Source organism: Sabethes cyaneus, chromosome 3, assembly GCF_943734655.1.
Source record: "Sabethes cyaneus chromosome 3, idSabCyanKW18_F2, whole genome shotgun sequence".
In the NCBI taxonomy this organism is placed as follows: domain Eukaryota; kingdom Metazoa; phylum Arthropoda; class Insecta; order Diptera; family Culicidae; genus Sabethes; species Sabethes cyaneus.
In genome coordinates, this window is record NC_071355.1 from 51,296,762 (window position 1) to 51,313,924 (window position 17,163).

Sequence of the window (17,163 nt, forward strand, 5' to 3'; positions counted from 1 at the left end):
GAAGGGGTGCAACCAGCAACGAGCAACATGGTTTGGGCTTACAACAAATTTTATCGTTTCATTGTTGTTCGTCCTATCGCACCCTACACCCCTACCGTCGCGGGAGAGCTGACCTACGTCGGTGATCGTAGCTTCTCCGTACTCATCGTCATCATTATCCTTGTCTATCGCGTATACCGCACATAAACACACATAGAGCCTTCGAGATTGCATAGAACTGGCAGTAGGGGAAAGTTATACATTTTTGCATAACGTTATCAACTTCGCTTCGTGATGTAATAAGCCACCAACTGATGGCGAGTCCTGTATGGTGCTATGCCGGAACAGTTTATACCGAGCAGCAACCCAATCAGTCGATTCTGATCCGGTCAGCAGGTTATACCTACTTTTAGGAGCTACACTTCGCAGTTAGCGTACGTTGCATTTGATTTAGTTGAAATAGTTTTTCGGGAGTTTAGAACGTTATTCAAAGACGTAAGTTTCATGTGGGCTGACAGAAGTGAGACCCGGATTGTGACAGTTACATTCTCATAAAAGCATAAAACGTCTACTTTCACGGTATATTGACCATCAGTGGCATCGTTGTCATCGTCTTTTCCGCAAAAGATTCACTGGACCATGCGACGAGGATCATGTTTCCTCTATGTGGCGAACGGTCGAGATTGAGTTCAACATTATTGTTGCAAAGTGAATTCATTATTATACACTCGGACTAAAATCACTCGGTTGGGGGTGGGTCTCGCATGTATCACAACGTCTCCGCAGGTGGAACGACAAGTGGTTTTTGATATGGTTGGCTTCCCGCTTGTGTGTGAAAACCCTAAATGATGATGAATTGAGAAGGGAAAACGATTTCCCTCCCCGCAGACGGGAACGATGGGACATCATTTACGTGCTGGATTCCGTCCGTGGATGTACTGCTTGCCGAGTTCAGCTACCGTCGGGATGTCGGGATTGGCTCCGGAATAGTGATACGAAGATAGTTGTTCAAGTGTCGATTGAGTTGTGGGAATAATTAAAATATTGCAAAGCGAAGAAAGGATAGTTAAAAGATCAGCAAGAAAAAGGATAAAACTGTTTGGTGACCTTCCTGCTGATGGGTCATTCAATGGATTACGCCAAGTGCTAAGTAAGATATATAACATATAGTGTTAAAACATAAACTGTGAAACAGCACATTGGAAGCCAGAAATGCACTTTATGATTACTACTTGAATCTTTTCTTAGTGTCAACCTCTAGAATATACTGTTATCAATTATTCTGTGATACTATGTAATGGTCATTAACATGGAAAGAGGAAGAGAACAGGTTTTCGACATGAGATATCACAGACTGGAAAGTACTAGATCTATCTGGTAGCAGCACCATTCATTCAGCACCAGGGACGGTTCGATCACCTAGTCTCAATTTTGATTCATTTGATAGTACTGTGTTCCATATATAACTTTGTCAAATTTTGCGCAGTTGAGGCGATACTGTCGAATGAATCAAAATTGAGTCAAAGTGGTTACTGTCAGTGTTTTTTTGTTTCTGTTTTTTGTTTGTAACCAGATGGTTTAGTTTTGAGTATATTCGTGTATATTTTACAAACTGATTAACATTGTTTGTATATTCTCACAGCATTCAAAAAGTTAAAGCATAGATGCAACAGTTACAAGATTAGTAGAATTGTTTTTAAAAAACTTCCGACTACGCGAAATTTTGCGGAGACTATAATACATCAGTGTTAACGAAAGATTCATATTTAACGATAAAAGGAAACGAAAACTTGGAAATGCAGCAAGCCAAAAGGACTGGCATCCACTGTAAATGTCCGTTTAGATTGGCAATAATGCAACTTTTTCAAACTGTTGCCCAATGTTTCCATGCCACTATGGCAACATATCACAAATGTTCAGGTGGTGTCAGAAGCAACATTGAACAACAACTAGCAATAAAGCATTGCACGCAAACGTCAGTGCATTTTTTCGTCCCAGGTTTTCCCAGTGTTGTGTGGTTTGTTTTGATTACTTATTCGCAAGACCCAGAAGCAAAAAACTGCAAAAATGACAAATATAATTGTTGTGTAAAACTGCTATCATTTTTCTGCTTCGGAAAAGTCGAGCATTTCCGGTTTCCGCAAACAAGTGGTACGAATGACTAGTAATAAACTTAGTAATTAATTTAGGTTACAAAGGGAATCAAAACAAACCACACAAAAACTTCAAACCAGAGTTGAGGTTACCCAAGTAACAACGGTAGCTGAATTGCAAGAGCAATTGCTGTTTACTGGCTGCTTTAAGGCGATCAAATCTGCATAAAGTAAGCACTTAAATGGTGGTTGAACAAGCGATGTTTGAACTACTTTAAGTTCTTCAAACCAGCTCTCTCTCACAGGCTGATAAACAGGCTTATTAGCGGATTTTTCTGCTAAACAATTCGCTTCTAAACAGCCATAAACATCAAACCGTTTTACGGCTGCTTAAAGGTGTTAAAGTGTAGAGTAGAGGCTTTCATTAGACTCACAGCTTTCCAACGACTTTAAGGCTGCTTAAAGGTGTTCAAGTGACTTTACAAACTACTATCAAGTTTTCATTCGGCTCACAGTACACATACTGCTGATCATAGAATTTCGCAATTCGGTTGACAGCAAAAGTTTGTCAGTTATCGACATTATCGACAGCTTTCAGGTGAAAAGATATTTCCACTGTCTGTTCTGCAGATGCAGATAGGGCGGATCATACGGTGAGTGCTTATGGACCAGAAGGTGGCGGGTCAGTTCCCGAAAAAATACATGCATTTTTAATTAGCTTACTTATACGAATTAAAGTTATCCGAAATTTAAAAAATATCGCGTTCAACAATGTTTACGGCAAAATAAAGCTAACGCGTGCAATTTTTTTAAATTTAAAAATAGATTTTTTTCGCTGCATAAAGGTTGATGAGACGTTGATTAAGCGACTGGAAAAGCATATTGCATAACTATTTCTCGTTCTAAAAATAGAATTGACAGCATTGTGCAAACTGGCTGTTAAAAATTGCGCAAAATCCTCTATTAAGCTTCATTGCAGCTTTAAAAGCAGCTATTAACAAGCTCGAAGCTTCATAAAAGCTGAAAAAAGGTTTTTACTTCTAAGCCTAAACCATAGTTCAGCCACAGGCTGAATAAAATCAGCAATAAAAGCGTTTGATCAGCCAGAAATTGTTACTTGGGTAGGCACCGTGCAAAGGTTTATATGTCGCATACCACATGTTGCATTCCACAGGTTGCCAAAAAAATTGTCCAGTTTCAACGATTAAGGGGGCATAAGAGTTAACAGCATATTTTTGACTCACTTGAATTTTTATTTGTTAATAAGGTGAAGGACGAATTGATGCGGGTTTATTGCATTGTGTTTAGAACTTTAGACCTAGGACAGGACGTGCCAAGTGTCAACCGCGGCGTTGACCCAATATTGACCCAATTTCTGATTGACTGAAAGCGACGAGCAACCGTTGACTGGAAAATATAACGCGGTATCGCTTTCAGTGTTGCTGAAACTCATTAGTGGGAATACGATAATAAGTTATCATTTCCGAATTTTGATTTCTTTTGTATTCTGTAGTTCTATGCTTGGTTCTACATTAGTTTTGTTTGTACACGAATTTTAATTTTCAAAATGAAATGCAAGACATGATTTTGGTCGCATAAACTGTGGCGTATTCGGGAGCTATTGTTCGGCAAACGAAATTATTCTTAAAATAATATGTACAGGCAACAGTGGTGCAGAGTGTAACAAAGAATATTCAATCGGGATGGCGGTCATAATAAAAAGAAGAGTAAGAAGCCAGATGGCACGTCCTGTCCTAGCTTTAGACTAATAATAAAATGATGTTTTGGAACTTCTTCCCCCTTCCCCCTCTGCGGCTCATTGAAGTTGATCATTCAAAATAAACATGAAATGTGGTTTCAATTGGCGCTAAGGGATTTAACCGAAATGAAGAAAACTAAAATGGTTTGAACCTATATAATTTATCTCCTGCTTGACACATCCTTTTTTTGATTCGAACATCCACATGACAACCTGTAAAATGACCGCTTGTATGCAGCGAACTTGTCTGACATTCCAAAGAAAATATTAGCTGTGCAAGAATCGTAAAACATGACACAACAACATGAATCCACGGGATACCTATAACTCGGTAAGAGAATCGCCTTCACTATGAAGTAAAGGCACAATCCATACGAATTTTAATACGTTGCGGAGATTTGACAGTTTTTCCATGGATTTTCTGTCAAATTTCCGCAACGTATTAAAATCCGTATGCATTGTGTCTGGGCTTTAAGAATCCGCTGGATTCTACAAGCAGGAATCCTGGCGTGTTAGTCTTGCGTGCAGGTTTCGGTTGCTCTCATTAAACGTTTGTGCCTATTAATCAAAGCCCAAATAAATGATTTGAATTAAACTGCCCATGTAACCAATAAGCATTACCAATGCAATTTAAATTTAAATGCTAGTCAATAAACCTTTAAGTCACCATAAATGCTACTTTGGCAAAATATACGGCTACTTTACTGCTAACCCTCTTACAGTACTGACAATGTTAATTTGCAGCTATAATTATCGACAAGAAGAATTAGTATAGAACTTTGGATACCAATTTACATCAGCTAAACAGTCCAAATGCTAATATACAGCAATCTGCAGTAAAAAATGTTAGACATAGACTAATCTCAAATTTTTAGTCTTGACCTTGAAATGCGGTCATACACATATATTAATTTTTTTTTTTGAAACGATGGTTCTACAATCGATGAAGGGACGGTAGGGGAAAGAAATGAAATTTTTGGTGAAGGAGGGGGAAGAGCGGAAAGGTGAGGAGAGGGGGGGAGGGGGGGGGGGTTCTATTGGTAGCTATGCTTAACAAGTAGTCGTTTTGACTCCTACCTTTTGTCCAATGCTGGAAGGTGCATGAGTCGAACCAAGCTACAATCTGAGATTATAACCGGATTCGAACCCACAACACCCGCCAGGGCATATGGTTCGCTGGTACTTGTACCTTTGTCTAGCGCCTCTATGGTTCAAAGGTACAACGTTGAGAAATGAATAAGATCGAAGACTACGGCGGCGTATATTGAGATCCAACATGCTGAGCAGTGTAAAGGAATCAATATTATCTTGCAGAAGATCGCCAATAAAACATGCTTTTGCCACATTGCGTCTCTCCTCTAGTATACATCCAAGTTGATGAGCATACAACAACTTTTATTGCTGGGTAATAGGCTCAATGGAGCCGTCCATCTGTGATGACATAAAGCGAACCGGATGAATTTTTGCTGAATAGCCTCGATGCGTTGAATTTCGTTTTGGTAATACGGAGACCAGACGACCGACGTATATTCCAGCACAGGTTGCACAATTGAGCAATACAATGTTTTTAGGTAATAGATATCCTTGTCGCTAATTGAAATAGGAAGCTCAACTGTGAAGAAGCTTTAGTCAATACGTATGAGATGTGGTCATTGAATGTTACTTTAGTATCCAGCAGAATTTCCAAATCTTTAACTGTGGATTCACGGTGCAAACGTGTGAAATACAAATTTCTTATAACTCCAGAACTAATCAAGCAAATGGAACCAAATTTAGCAAGTGGGTGTTTTTGTAGGCAAATTTTTTTTCTATGGTGAATGGAGACCCATTTCCTCTTTATGAGGGGAATTATGACTCCTCCCCCCTTTAATAGTGGGGGGGGGGGCTACTATACAAATAAAATACAATATCCTCATAAATAGAGACTAATCAAGCAAATCGAACCAAACTTGGCATGTGGGGGGTTTTGGAGGCAGGATTTTTTTATAATGGTTTGAGACCCCTCACCCCTGTGGTAGGAAGATAAAAACTCTCATACAAATAAAACAGAAATTTTTGCGTAACTCAAAAACTAATCGAACTCGAGAAATTTTAAACTCTTTCATAAAACATTAGTCAATAACAAGACCACGAGAAGCTATCGATAGTAAAATTAGATGATTCAGGGCGAGACGGACACAGGCCGCAAGTGTTCCCGGCTACCTGCCGTCGGAAGCGCCGGTCACTGCAGGGGATCAGCCCTCCGTAGAGTTCACCTCTATTTAGGTTTATTTATGTTCCTAGATCTACTGACATCTATTACTTTCCTTCAGTTGGGTCACCCCGAAATAGTACTTTCTACGAAAAGATGTTCCGTGAAACGGTACATCCCGCGTAAGGTTTTTTCGCGAAATGGTATTCTGCGAAACTCTATATTCCGCGTTATGGTCTACCAAGAATTGGTGTTTCGCAAAATGGTTTGTAATGATGCCGAATATTCAAATACTGTCCGCTTTATTTTATCAGGCTAAGATATAGGGGGAGTTGTTTTCTATTTTACTGTGAGGAAATTTGTATAATTAAACATCCATGAACTCCTCAGAAACTTGCAAAACTCGAGATTGTGATAAAGGTCAACCGAGATTCAGGATTTATGTACAACACAGCTTAATTTGTACCAGCTAGTACCTAAATAAAATTTGGTTTCCTTACTTTCTTCTATTAGCTGACACAGAGAAGATTTGCTATGCTTGAACTCCTCTATTTTGTAGACCTGCTCTATGGTTAAAGTTTGAGATAAATGAAAATTCAAAAATTATCATGTACACATTTAAATTCATAATACAATCTCGGTAAAGCAAAATACCGATCTACATGACAACATGTCTATTTTCGCGTGGTATCGGATACATACATAAATCGGATACATATTTCATTTTACCGTAATTTTGATTTTTTTTACTAAGATATCGGAATGGAAATGTGTTTACCGAGATGTAACAAACTACATTGCCGAAAAAATCTGTAAAATAGCCGGGGTCAGTATTATAAAACACCAAATCTCGGTTCTTTGATATTAAAGAAAAATCTTTAATTGCTTCCATAAATATTATAATATAAACTACTTTTTCATCATTTATAATAAAAAATTTCCTAATAGAAGATTTCTACCTGATTAGGCACGGTATATACCTTCAAAGTTTTTCCGAAAACTTCATTAAACCTTGACACAAGGCTACCCGAGATTCAGCAGTTTTAGCAGAATGTCAGAATCCATTACCGAGTGTCTCGGTGGAAAGATACTGAGATTCTCGGTGAAATTTGACAAAAACTGTTAAATTTACAGATCCACGAAGTCTTGGTGATTTAATGTTTTACTGAGATTTTTACCGAAATATCAAGCTGTTGGGATCTCGGAAAATTGTGCGGTGATTAAGTCTAAGTGTGTATTTTTCACATTTTTGTGGATTTTGTTTTCTTGTTAATCTTTTCAAATATTCTACTAAGATGCTCAAACAATACTTAATATCTGAATTTAAAAAATAAGAAAACTTTTTTCAAATTAAATTCCTCTATCAATGTTTATTAGCAAAAGGTACGTATTCACCTACGACTTGTAAGCTTCATCAGTATCTGATTCGATACGTATTTGTGAATAAATATTAATAGTGAAATTTAATTTGGAAAAAGTTGTCTTTTCTTTAATTTCAAGGTTCGTATTCTTCTAAGACGCTCCAAAAACTTCAGTCAATAATTTTTATGAAATATTAATTCACAAAGTAAAGTTTTTGTTAATTTAGTGCGGTTTGGATGTAATATTTCATTAAACGGCAAATATGAGATCATCACGAGGATATTACGTGTTGAGAAATTATAGCAGCGTTTCTTATTGCACAAACATCTCTGTTCAAGCTTTTAAGTACATAATTGACTTTTTATGCTAACGTAAGACCTGACGACACTATTAACATGGGACACAACACGTATCGTTCTTACAAACATAAAAAATATTTACCTTTTATCAACCGGTCTCGGGAAACTGTTTGCCCTTTGTTAATAGTGTAATAATTTGATAGTATAATAGTGTAATAACTTAATAGTTAATAGTGTACTAACTTTTTCAAACTGCAGTAAAAAAATATATTTCTATTTTCCATCATGTATGGAATGTATTCTATTTTCACATAACGTGTATGGAAATGAGATACAGTTATTTCAAACAAGGTAAGACATTATGATTGCAACGACAGTCAAGCTAAACTACATTCCGAATGAGACTTTCTCGGGATTTTTTTTTGATAAAAATGTAAGCAAGTTTTCCAAGTAACAAGTAAACGCAAGTAACCGCTTAGTTGCTTTCGAGGTACGATGCTGGTCTAACAAACCAGTTCGAATCTCGGGTGTGCGGTGCTACTAGATAGAGTCAGTGGGATTGTTGTACTAGCCCTGTAACTGTCCTGTACCCTAATAGCCGGCTGTGAAGTCCGTCGATAAAGAAGGGTTAAGTTTTAGAAATGACGTTTAAGCCCAAGGCTATGCTTTTTCTAAGCAAGTTTTCTAATCAATCCAGGAAAAAATTTATCTGGAAAAAAATTTCACCAAATTTTTCATTGCGGTTGAAAACTGACAAGAAAAGTCGGGAAAACTTTGTATTAAATCATGGAATATTTTTAAAATATTTTTTTTACATTTTCTATGATTCTAAATCAGTTTTACGACTTTTTCTGAAAGTTTTTCACCATGAAACAAGTTGTCACATCACAAATAATGCGAGGGCGACGATATTTACCATACCGCAAGAGCATTTTTTCTGCGTTGACAAAGATGTGAAACCACAAACCATTTACGAAAGTATTAATTTCGACCTGTTAACCGCGTTATGCCGTTTTCAATTCCGTTGAATGAGTTTGATATCATGTTTCATAAAATTTATGCGCAGACAGCACAGTTTAAACGGTCAATACTTGTAACATGTTCCGGTATCATGTTTATGGTTTATCCCAAAAAACAATGGAATCACTGCAGCAACATCTTTAACAACGATATAGACAGATTAGTAATTCGATAAAATCGCAACTGTTGCATCTATGTTTGTCAGCTCATATCTAGTATTATTTTATTTATTTATATGTTTATTTAAAGTATTACTTTTAATAATTTATAAAGCATTTCTGATTTTGGCAATTTATTAGTTTCAACAAACATTTCTTCAAATTACAGTTGATTCTATAAGGATTCAGCTCAATAATCGCTCCAATCATCCCACTAAAGGCACTTTTATAACAATACTTATATTTGTAATTACAACACTTACTGGAATTATTGTTTGGTCAGAAATTTCTATTTCCTACGGGTCACGTTGATTTTTGTTAGAGGGATTGTCGGTTTCCTGCATTCATGCGGATTCCGTTCAATTACGGCGTTCGGTCTTCCATAATGTATGTACTATAATTGCACTTATTGAGGTTGAAACTTGACTCACTGCAACGGTCTGGTAATCACTGCTGAAACCTTAAACTGCAACCGTATGCTGAAGATTCATTATAATGGAGACGCTTTGTGCAATACTTGCTCAAAAAATAAGCTTGTCGCTATCATAATATCCCTCAGTGTATCATAATAAAGTCTAAAGTTTGTCGCCATTGTTCTATTGCCACATAGTAAAACTTTTCGTATCACTTTAAACAATTCAATTAAAGCAATGGTTCTCAATTTGGAACGATGGCTTAATTTGCTCCCCCAACAGAGATTAAAGAACTTTTCATGTGACAATTCGCCTGGCTAATTTAATAGGTTTTCCTCATTTTCCTTCTCTCTTTCTTTCAGAGTGAAATTTCTTACATCCGTTCAAGCGAAATGGGAGCAATGAAAAAACTTTGCCATCCCAATAGTGTTTGAGTTCTCTCAAATAAAGCTCCACTGACCCTCGTCAAAGCGACGCTTGGCCGGTAGATGCGGTACGACGGATACGACGAAGTGTGTTACGAGACGGGAGGAAACAAATAGTTTTCCATATAATTAAGTCGTCCGGCTACCGGATAAGTGTCTTCATTATCGGAAAGTTGCGTTCGGAACAGTAAATTAGCAATGATTCACCATCAGCCGGCGAAATACCACACGAATCCTTTGACACATTTTCTCAACTTACACAACTCACATGCCACGGCGGCAGCAGCAGCGGCAGCGGCCGCCGCAGCCGCTGCAGCCCTGGACCAACATCATCAGTTGCATCACCAGCAGCTCCATCCCCACCATGCGAAGCTAAGCGAGGATCTAAATCTGCTCAACAATAATAACGAACCACGTGTGGGTGGTGGTGATTGCGACCGGGCTCGTGAACTGGTAGGGGTCGAAACTGGCTTAGATATCGAGAATACCGATACCACTCAAACAAGCGATGCCGAGAATAATAACATAGACATCATCGATGATGAAGAAGATGAATGCGAAGAAGAATCTCTGAGAAATGACCACAATCATTCCCCGGGTGTAACTCCGTTAGATGCCGACGGCATTGGGAAATCGTTCACAATAGCTGCTATTTTGGGGCTAAAGAAAAAGCACGATGTAGATGAGGGACACAACTTTAGTGACGTTATAAACCTGTCACTAAACAATCACGATGATAGTGGGTCGGCTTTTGTTCAGCGAGCAAACCGCGATTCGGACTTGTCTTCTCCTTTAGAAACTACCGCAAACCAACCCAATCTTCACATATCGCAATCGCCACAAAGTGGTGTCAACAGCAGTTTAGCAGCACTTCAAACGTTACACCATATGCATGGTACATCCGGCGGCTTCACAGCACATCAGTTCCACCAACATCATGCTGCCGCTACCGGTGGCATTGGTAATAACGGCAATGTCGTCAGCAATGGTATCCAATCGTTGCACCACACTTTGCAGCAGCACGCTTCTCAACACATCCATTCTCATCAAGGATTGTCGGGTCATCTCGGTGGTCACCCCAATCAGCCATCGCAGCAGCAGCATCTGTCCAACAACAACCACCACCACCCACACCCGCATCACCACCCGCATCATCATCATCATCACCATCATCTGGCGATGGCGGCACATCATCATGCGCAGAATCATAATCGGGAAAAATTTAAGGGTAAGTCATTCGATGTAATTGTGCATACTGTTCTGAGATGACCAAATAAATGCATTATGTTTGTTCATTTCATTTTAATATAACATATGTAACCAATATTATGGGTAATTCAAGTTATACATTTGAGAGATAATACGATTAAAATTGGAAACCTAAATTGGCAAAAGGTAAAAAACATCGTAAAACTAACATAGCTCCTCCCTAGAGCATAAGTGCGATGTTTGAAGTTGTCATCAATTTTCGTGAGATATTAAGAAGGACAACAACATAATATATTTTATAGTGATTCAGTAACTCAATGTCTTCACATTCATCTATAAATCATCTGCGGCAACAGTGTTTTGCAAAATAAATTCTTCTTTCTTCTGATCCAGGGCCGATTCGCAATTTTACCCCACTAGCAGCTCGAATCCATGAAATTAGTACAACAGTAGCTAACAAAACCATATTATCTTCAATCTGCGTTATGTTTCGGTAAGGAGTATTCTCAACTTGCACCTTTCCTATTTTGTGCTGGTGTATTGCAACCTCCGTTATATCGAAACTTTTCCAAACGTTTGTTTTTTATTCCATTAGCGGAAAAACATTGTTTTCCTTCGGCCAACATCTGTAGAGCACACAGTTTTCTGCAGATCTTCCATTTCTAGTATCTGTAATATAGTGCCAAATGCTGTATATAATTAGCTATACATTTTTGATTCGTCCATGAATCACACTTTTGCTCCGTCCGTGAATCGCACTTTTACCCCGCTAGGTGCTTGACGGGGTTAGATTAAGTTACGGAAAAGCGAAATATATTTTGTAAATTCTTTTTACCGTATTTTCAAAACAGATATGTGAGTGGTGTAAAACGCTGCTACAAATTTTCAACAAGTAATATCCTCCTGTTGATATTGTATTTGCCTTATAAAGAAAAATTACACCGCACCGATAAATCATTGAATCGCACTTTTACCCCTCCTTACTCTAATTACAGCAAGAACCAAATGGATTGGAAATTGAGAGAAATCTGAGTCATCAAATGAAAGTCAATTGGAGATAGGTTTTTACATACAAAATGAATAAACACCCGAAATTGAAAAATTCTTAAAGCGACTTGTGTGAATCAATAATGGAAATAACACGTAATAAGTGAGCTAAATGTGATATACATCCTTATGTTCTTCCGCTATCCTGGAATTCAGTTGTTAATAAAGAATTCCCAGCGCTATTTAGTACAATATTAACTAAACTAAATCGTAGAAATTGACTAAATACTGAAACAAATTAAGCGTTTCTTACCATTGCCATTACCAGAGACAACTTGCAACAACCAGTTATTTACAATTAGTTGGTGAACGGAGAACGGATAATGGTGCTTAGCTTCCAATAGTTTCTATTCTCCTATTGCTAAAGGGTGTCGCACATCAAATTGCATCACGGGAAAAACGCTGTAGAAAATTACCTAGTTGACCGATCCTTTTCAAACTTTCAGACAAAACAATTCATACAACTTCTATACCATAACGGTATGTTCGCACCCCCGCTAGCACAGATGTTACAACAGTTATAACAACTGAAATACGACTAATTCCAGTCATAAATACCCAAACCAAAAGTGTCAAAACTGTGCTACTTGGGACCTTACGCTTAACTCCACTCGTAAGGTTCTATACAACTGTTTGCTGCAGTTTCACGGTAACCCACCTTTTCTTCATGTCTTCCTCAGATTTGGGATGCTTCCGTAGTAGCTCAGTATTTTTCAATAGGCCTTAGTTCCGGTGTGTTAGGGGGGGGGGGGAGTTCATGTCTTTGGGTACTAAAATGACCCCGTTGGTTTCATACCACTCCAGGACATCCTTTGAACAGTGTCACGAAGCTAGAACCGGCCAAAAGATCGTAGCGCCCTCGTGTTGCTTCAACAAAGGAAGAAAATGCTTCTGTAGGCACTCCTTGTGGAAGATTTACCCGTTTACAGTCCCGGTAGTCACCGTATTTTGCCGTTCGTCACGATTTGGAGCCTTCTACACTTTGTACGTATGCAGTCCCTTCCGGTCCTTGGGTCTTTGAACGAAAGACTTAGACAGATTCAACATTTTGGCCACATCTCTGACCGAAGCATTGGGATTCCACTTAAACCAAAAACATTCCATCAAGAAGACCGATATCGCTTCCTCGCGCCCATACAAATGACAAGCAACAGAAGCGCCCGACAAAAGTTGAAGCTGTGTGTACTTTATTGGTGGGGAAAAGATGTGCGCGAGCATGGCAATGCATTGCATACGTATTTGTGTGTACATCCATATTTTGATTTACACACACTAGTATGTATTAGTTCAACTTTAACTCGGCAGATAGCATTGCTGTTCCTGTTTCTCGAGTTTTGGCAGAGTTGCAGGTCTTCTTGATGGAATGTTTTTGCTTAAGCGCTTTCACGACACGCTTGTGATCCTGATCACTAATAGAACATCGTAGTAACTGCGTGTGGTTAGACACACCGTTGACTGCATGATTTCAAGTGCTATCCTATGTCCTGATGAGAGAGATGAGGATTTTCCAGGTTCTGGCGCAAAATGAAATCGCTTCGTTGCTTTTCGGGTGACTCCATTTTTTTTCAAATTTCGAAAAACTGACAGCGGTAAAAATACAGTGTGAACAATACACTCTAAACTACTTCTACTCGAATTTTCAAGAGAAAATACTTAATGAGTAATTTTCTACAGCGTTTTTCCCGTGGTGCGATTTGATGTGGGACATCCTTTACTTCCTCGTGGTAACAACCGGAATACGATCATCGTTAGCGGATATCGGTTAAGCTACCGCAGTCGAAACTAAAGTCATATTCGGGACTACGAAGATAAGGGGCTGCCACCAGGATAAATTTGGTATATGCGTGAAGCAAGGATAGGAATTTGTTAAAGTGTGCAAGATACAGAGTGATTTTGAACCATTCTTCACGCACACTCACCTATGAGCACTTTCATGAGGGTAAAAGACATCGCATAGCTTCGTAGTCGCGAAGATCGACAGGAAAGGAGAGGAATTGCCTGGTCAGGCTTGAGCGTCTGTCAAGAGTGGCTCTTTGGCGCTTGGTGGCTTGATAATTTCTCAACCAAATGAGCGATTGTACTACAGGTTAACATAGGCTGACCAGACGTCCCGAATTATGCGGGACTGTCCCGGATTTCTAAGCGTCCCGGAAAATATCACGCATTGATTAATTTTTTAATCGAAACCATATCTAAGGATGAAACATAGGAAATTATGTTACATTGCATGAAAAAAACCTACTGCTGACACCGCTCGTCAGCCGGTGCATGCGCTCCCCAGCCACGGCTCCGGCCAGCCGGAACCTCGAGCTCCTCATCTAACCAATGTCGCTGGTGACTGTTCGCTTCATCTTCAGCAGTATTTCAATACTGAATACTGGACGAACCCGGGGACAATTTGGTGCACTCAGCTCTTTTGAGACGAACTGAAGTCCATTGTAGTATGCATGCTGAAACTGCGGCAGCCTATCATGGGACTTAATGAAGGGCAAAATCCGCCTGGTGAAGCACCTACCCCTGTGTATCTCCGAATTGTTATCTGTCACAAACACGGTCACAAAACACTGGTTTTCACACGGATGCCAATGAAACAGATCCCTTGCCTAGTCATGATCTTTTATCACGTTCCCATCCCAAAAACCAATGTCGAATCTGCCACAACCCTACCGCGAGCCAGCTTACTCTGAAGCTTACTCATCATCTAGTCAGACATATGCATTACGTTTCGTAACCAGCCAGCCGCACAGTCTACGAGACCGAATTCTAGCCTTTGTTTACTGTTTGAGGTTTCTGTTGGGCTCCCAACTTGTTCTGTAACACTTGTAGTCATTCCGAGACGGATTCGCCGTTTTTTCTTTTGCCAAAGCACAATCCGTGATGCTGAGATCAGCCTGGTCTTTCCGAATGACCATCAACCGCAGTTGACGACCAAGAGTTCAACTCCAACGTCTGGCCTGCGCCTTGCGGACAGCCCAACTACCTTGCGGACACAACGCTACCAAAAGCTAGCATCCACGACCACTGGAAGCGCCGCTTTCGTCAAAATTAAGTGCCTAATTTCTAAATAATCCTTCTTTACTATCTTTACTACCGAACCGAAAAAATCTGGTCACTTTAAGTTAATAGCAGTCCAAGACAGCGTCTGATCCGGAACAGGCGGCTGAGTAAGGAGAGGATCATCCCTGCGAAATGGGACTTTCCACGAAAAGGTTTTCCGTGAAATGGTACGTTCCGCGTAAGGTTTTTCGCGAAATGGTATTCCGCGAAACTCTATATTCCGTCATCCGCCCGGTCAACCGAGAATTGGGTTTTCGCAAAATGGTATTCGGCGAAATTTTCTACAATCACGGTGAATATTTGAATGTTAGCCGCTTTATTTTATCTGGCTAAGGATGAGAGATGTTTTCACTGTGAGGAAGAATTACAAATTTGTATATTAAACTACCCATGATTTCATAGTTACGTAACTGCCAAAATGAAACATCTAAGGTTGAACTCCTCAGAAACTTATACAAAACTCGAGATTGCGACAAAGGTCATACGAGATTCACGGTTTATGTACAACACAGTTTATTTTGTGGCAATACGAAGTTTGTCGGGTCAGCTAGTTATGAGTAAAATTTTATGAAACTTTAAGATTTCGGTCTATATTCGCTGAGTGTAAACATGTATGTGCTATCTGCTAATTTAGCAAAAAACTTCTGTAACAAAATTGAAAATAACGGGGCCGCTTAATTTTACTTGTGCTTTTTGTATTATATAATGCTTATTTACACCAATACACTTTTAATAACTGCAACAATATTTTTTAGATTTGAGCAAAAAATCTACATTGTCAGCTTCAGCAACCCTGAAAAGTAAACGCGTAAGAACCATCTTCACTCCGGAGCAGCTTGAAAGACTGGAAGCGGAATTCGAACGCCAGCAATATATGGTTGGACCGGAGCGGCTGTATTTGGCCCATACATTACAGCTCACCGAGGCACAAGTAAAACCACTCAAAACCAATAAATAGGGTAATTTAGTAAATACAGCCTTTTTTCTATTTTAGGTCAAAGTTTGGTTCCAAAATAGACGAATAAAATGGCGCAAACATCACCTGGAAATTACCCAGCAGCGTTTGGCCTTAATACGACAGCGGCAAATTGCCAACGGAGTCGTGCCGTCTCAAATCGGTGCCGGCTCATCCGGAGAACATACGGCCTCTCCATCGTCGGCGTCCGCTGGAATGCTACAGACCATGGGCGGAGGACGTACACTGATCGATACGTCCGGTACAGGTGCTGACTCACCGGAACTGACCATCTGTACAGATTCTCTGGACGCGAGAAGCGTTAGCGAAAGCGACGATTGAAAATATACATCCGCAAACAGTCGTTGTGCGATGCACTGCAGCGCAGTGCGAGTAACTTAAAAATTGTAATTAAATACAGGGACTATCCTAAACATTGTAGCTTTATGTTGGGTAATTTTTGGCGTAGATTGTATAAGTAGTCACGAGTATATTTGAACTGGAGATTTTTTTCATTCAGTAAAAGAAAGAAAGCCGGATGCTGTTGGCCATTAAATAAAAGGAAAGGACATTTCTGTTTGTTCTTTGCCACAAATATGCTTTTCCTTTTGAAAAACACCATCAAAACTAAATTGCTTAAAAAAATGTATCACAAAAACAAAAGTCAAACTTTCTAAATTTTTGATACGTTATTACGATGTGCAGCTTTTTAAATGTAATAGCAAAAGGGCTTTGCGATTATAAAAAAAAGTAGCTGCAATTCTATATTTTCCTAAAAATATTAAAATTTCATCTATACCTACCTATAAAAATGGATTTCTGTCTGTCGGTATGTTCCTTATAGAATCGAAAACTACTAAACCGATCGGCCTGAAAATTTGCATGTAGGGGTTTTTGGGGCCGAGAAAGGTTCTTATGATAGTTAGAGACCCCTCCCCCCTAAGAGGGGGGCCCCTATACAAATGAAACACAAATTTCTGCATAACTAGAGAACTAATCAAGCAATTGAAACTAAATTTGGCATATGGGTGTTTTTGAGGGCAAGAATTTTTTCTATGGTGAATTGAGACTCCACCCCTCTTTAGAAAGGGAATTATGACACCCCCCCACCCCCCGTTGTAAGATGGGGGATTCCCATACAAATGAAATACAAATTTCCTCATAACTCGAGAACTAATCAAGCAAATGGGACCAAA

The 17,163-nt window shown here is 39.2% G+C and overlaps 1 protein-coding gene across 1 annotated transcript; it reads left to right on the top strand.

Annotated features, from left to right (window-relative positions):
* Positions 1-9,897: 9,897 nt before the first annotated feature.
* LOC128743952 (homeobox protein goosecoid-like) lies at positions 9,898-16,309 on the top strand. Its single transcript, XM_053840663.1, has 4 exons — positions 9,898-10,677; positions 10,717-10,927; positions 15,768-15,943; positions 16,007-16,309. The coding sequence occupies exons 1-4, from the start codon at positions 9,898-9,900 to the stop codon at positions 16,307-16,309; spliced, it is 1,470 nt and encodes a 489-aa protein (XP_053696638.1).
* The last annotated feature ends 854 nt before the right edge of the window (positions 16,310-17,163 follow it).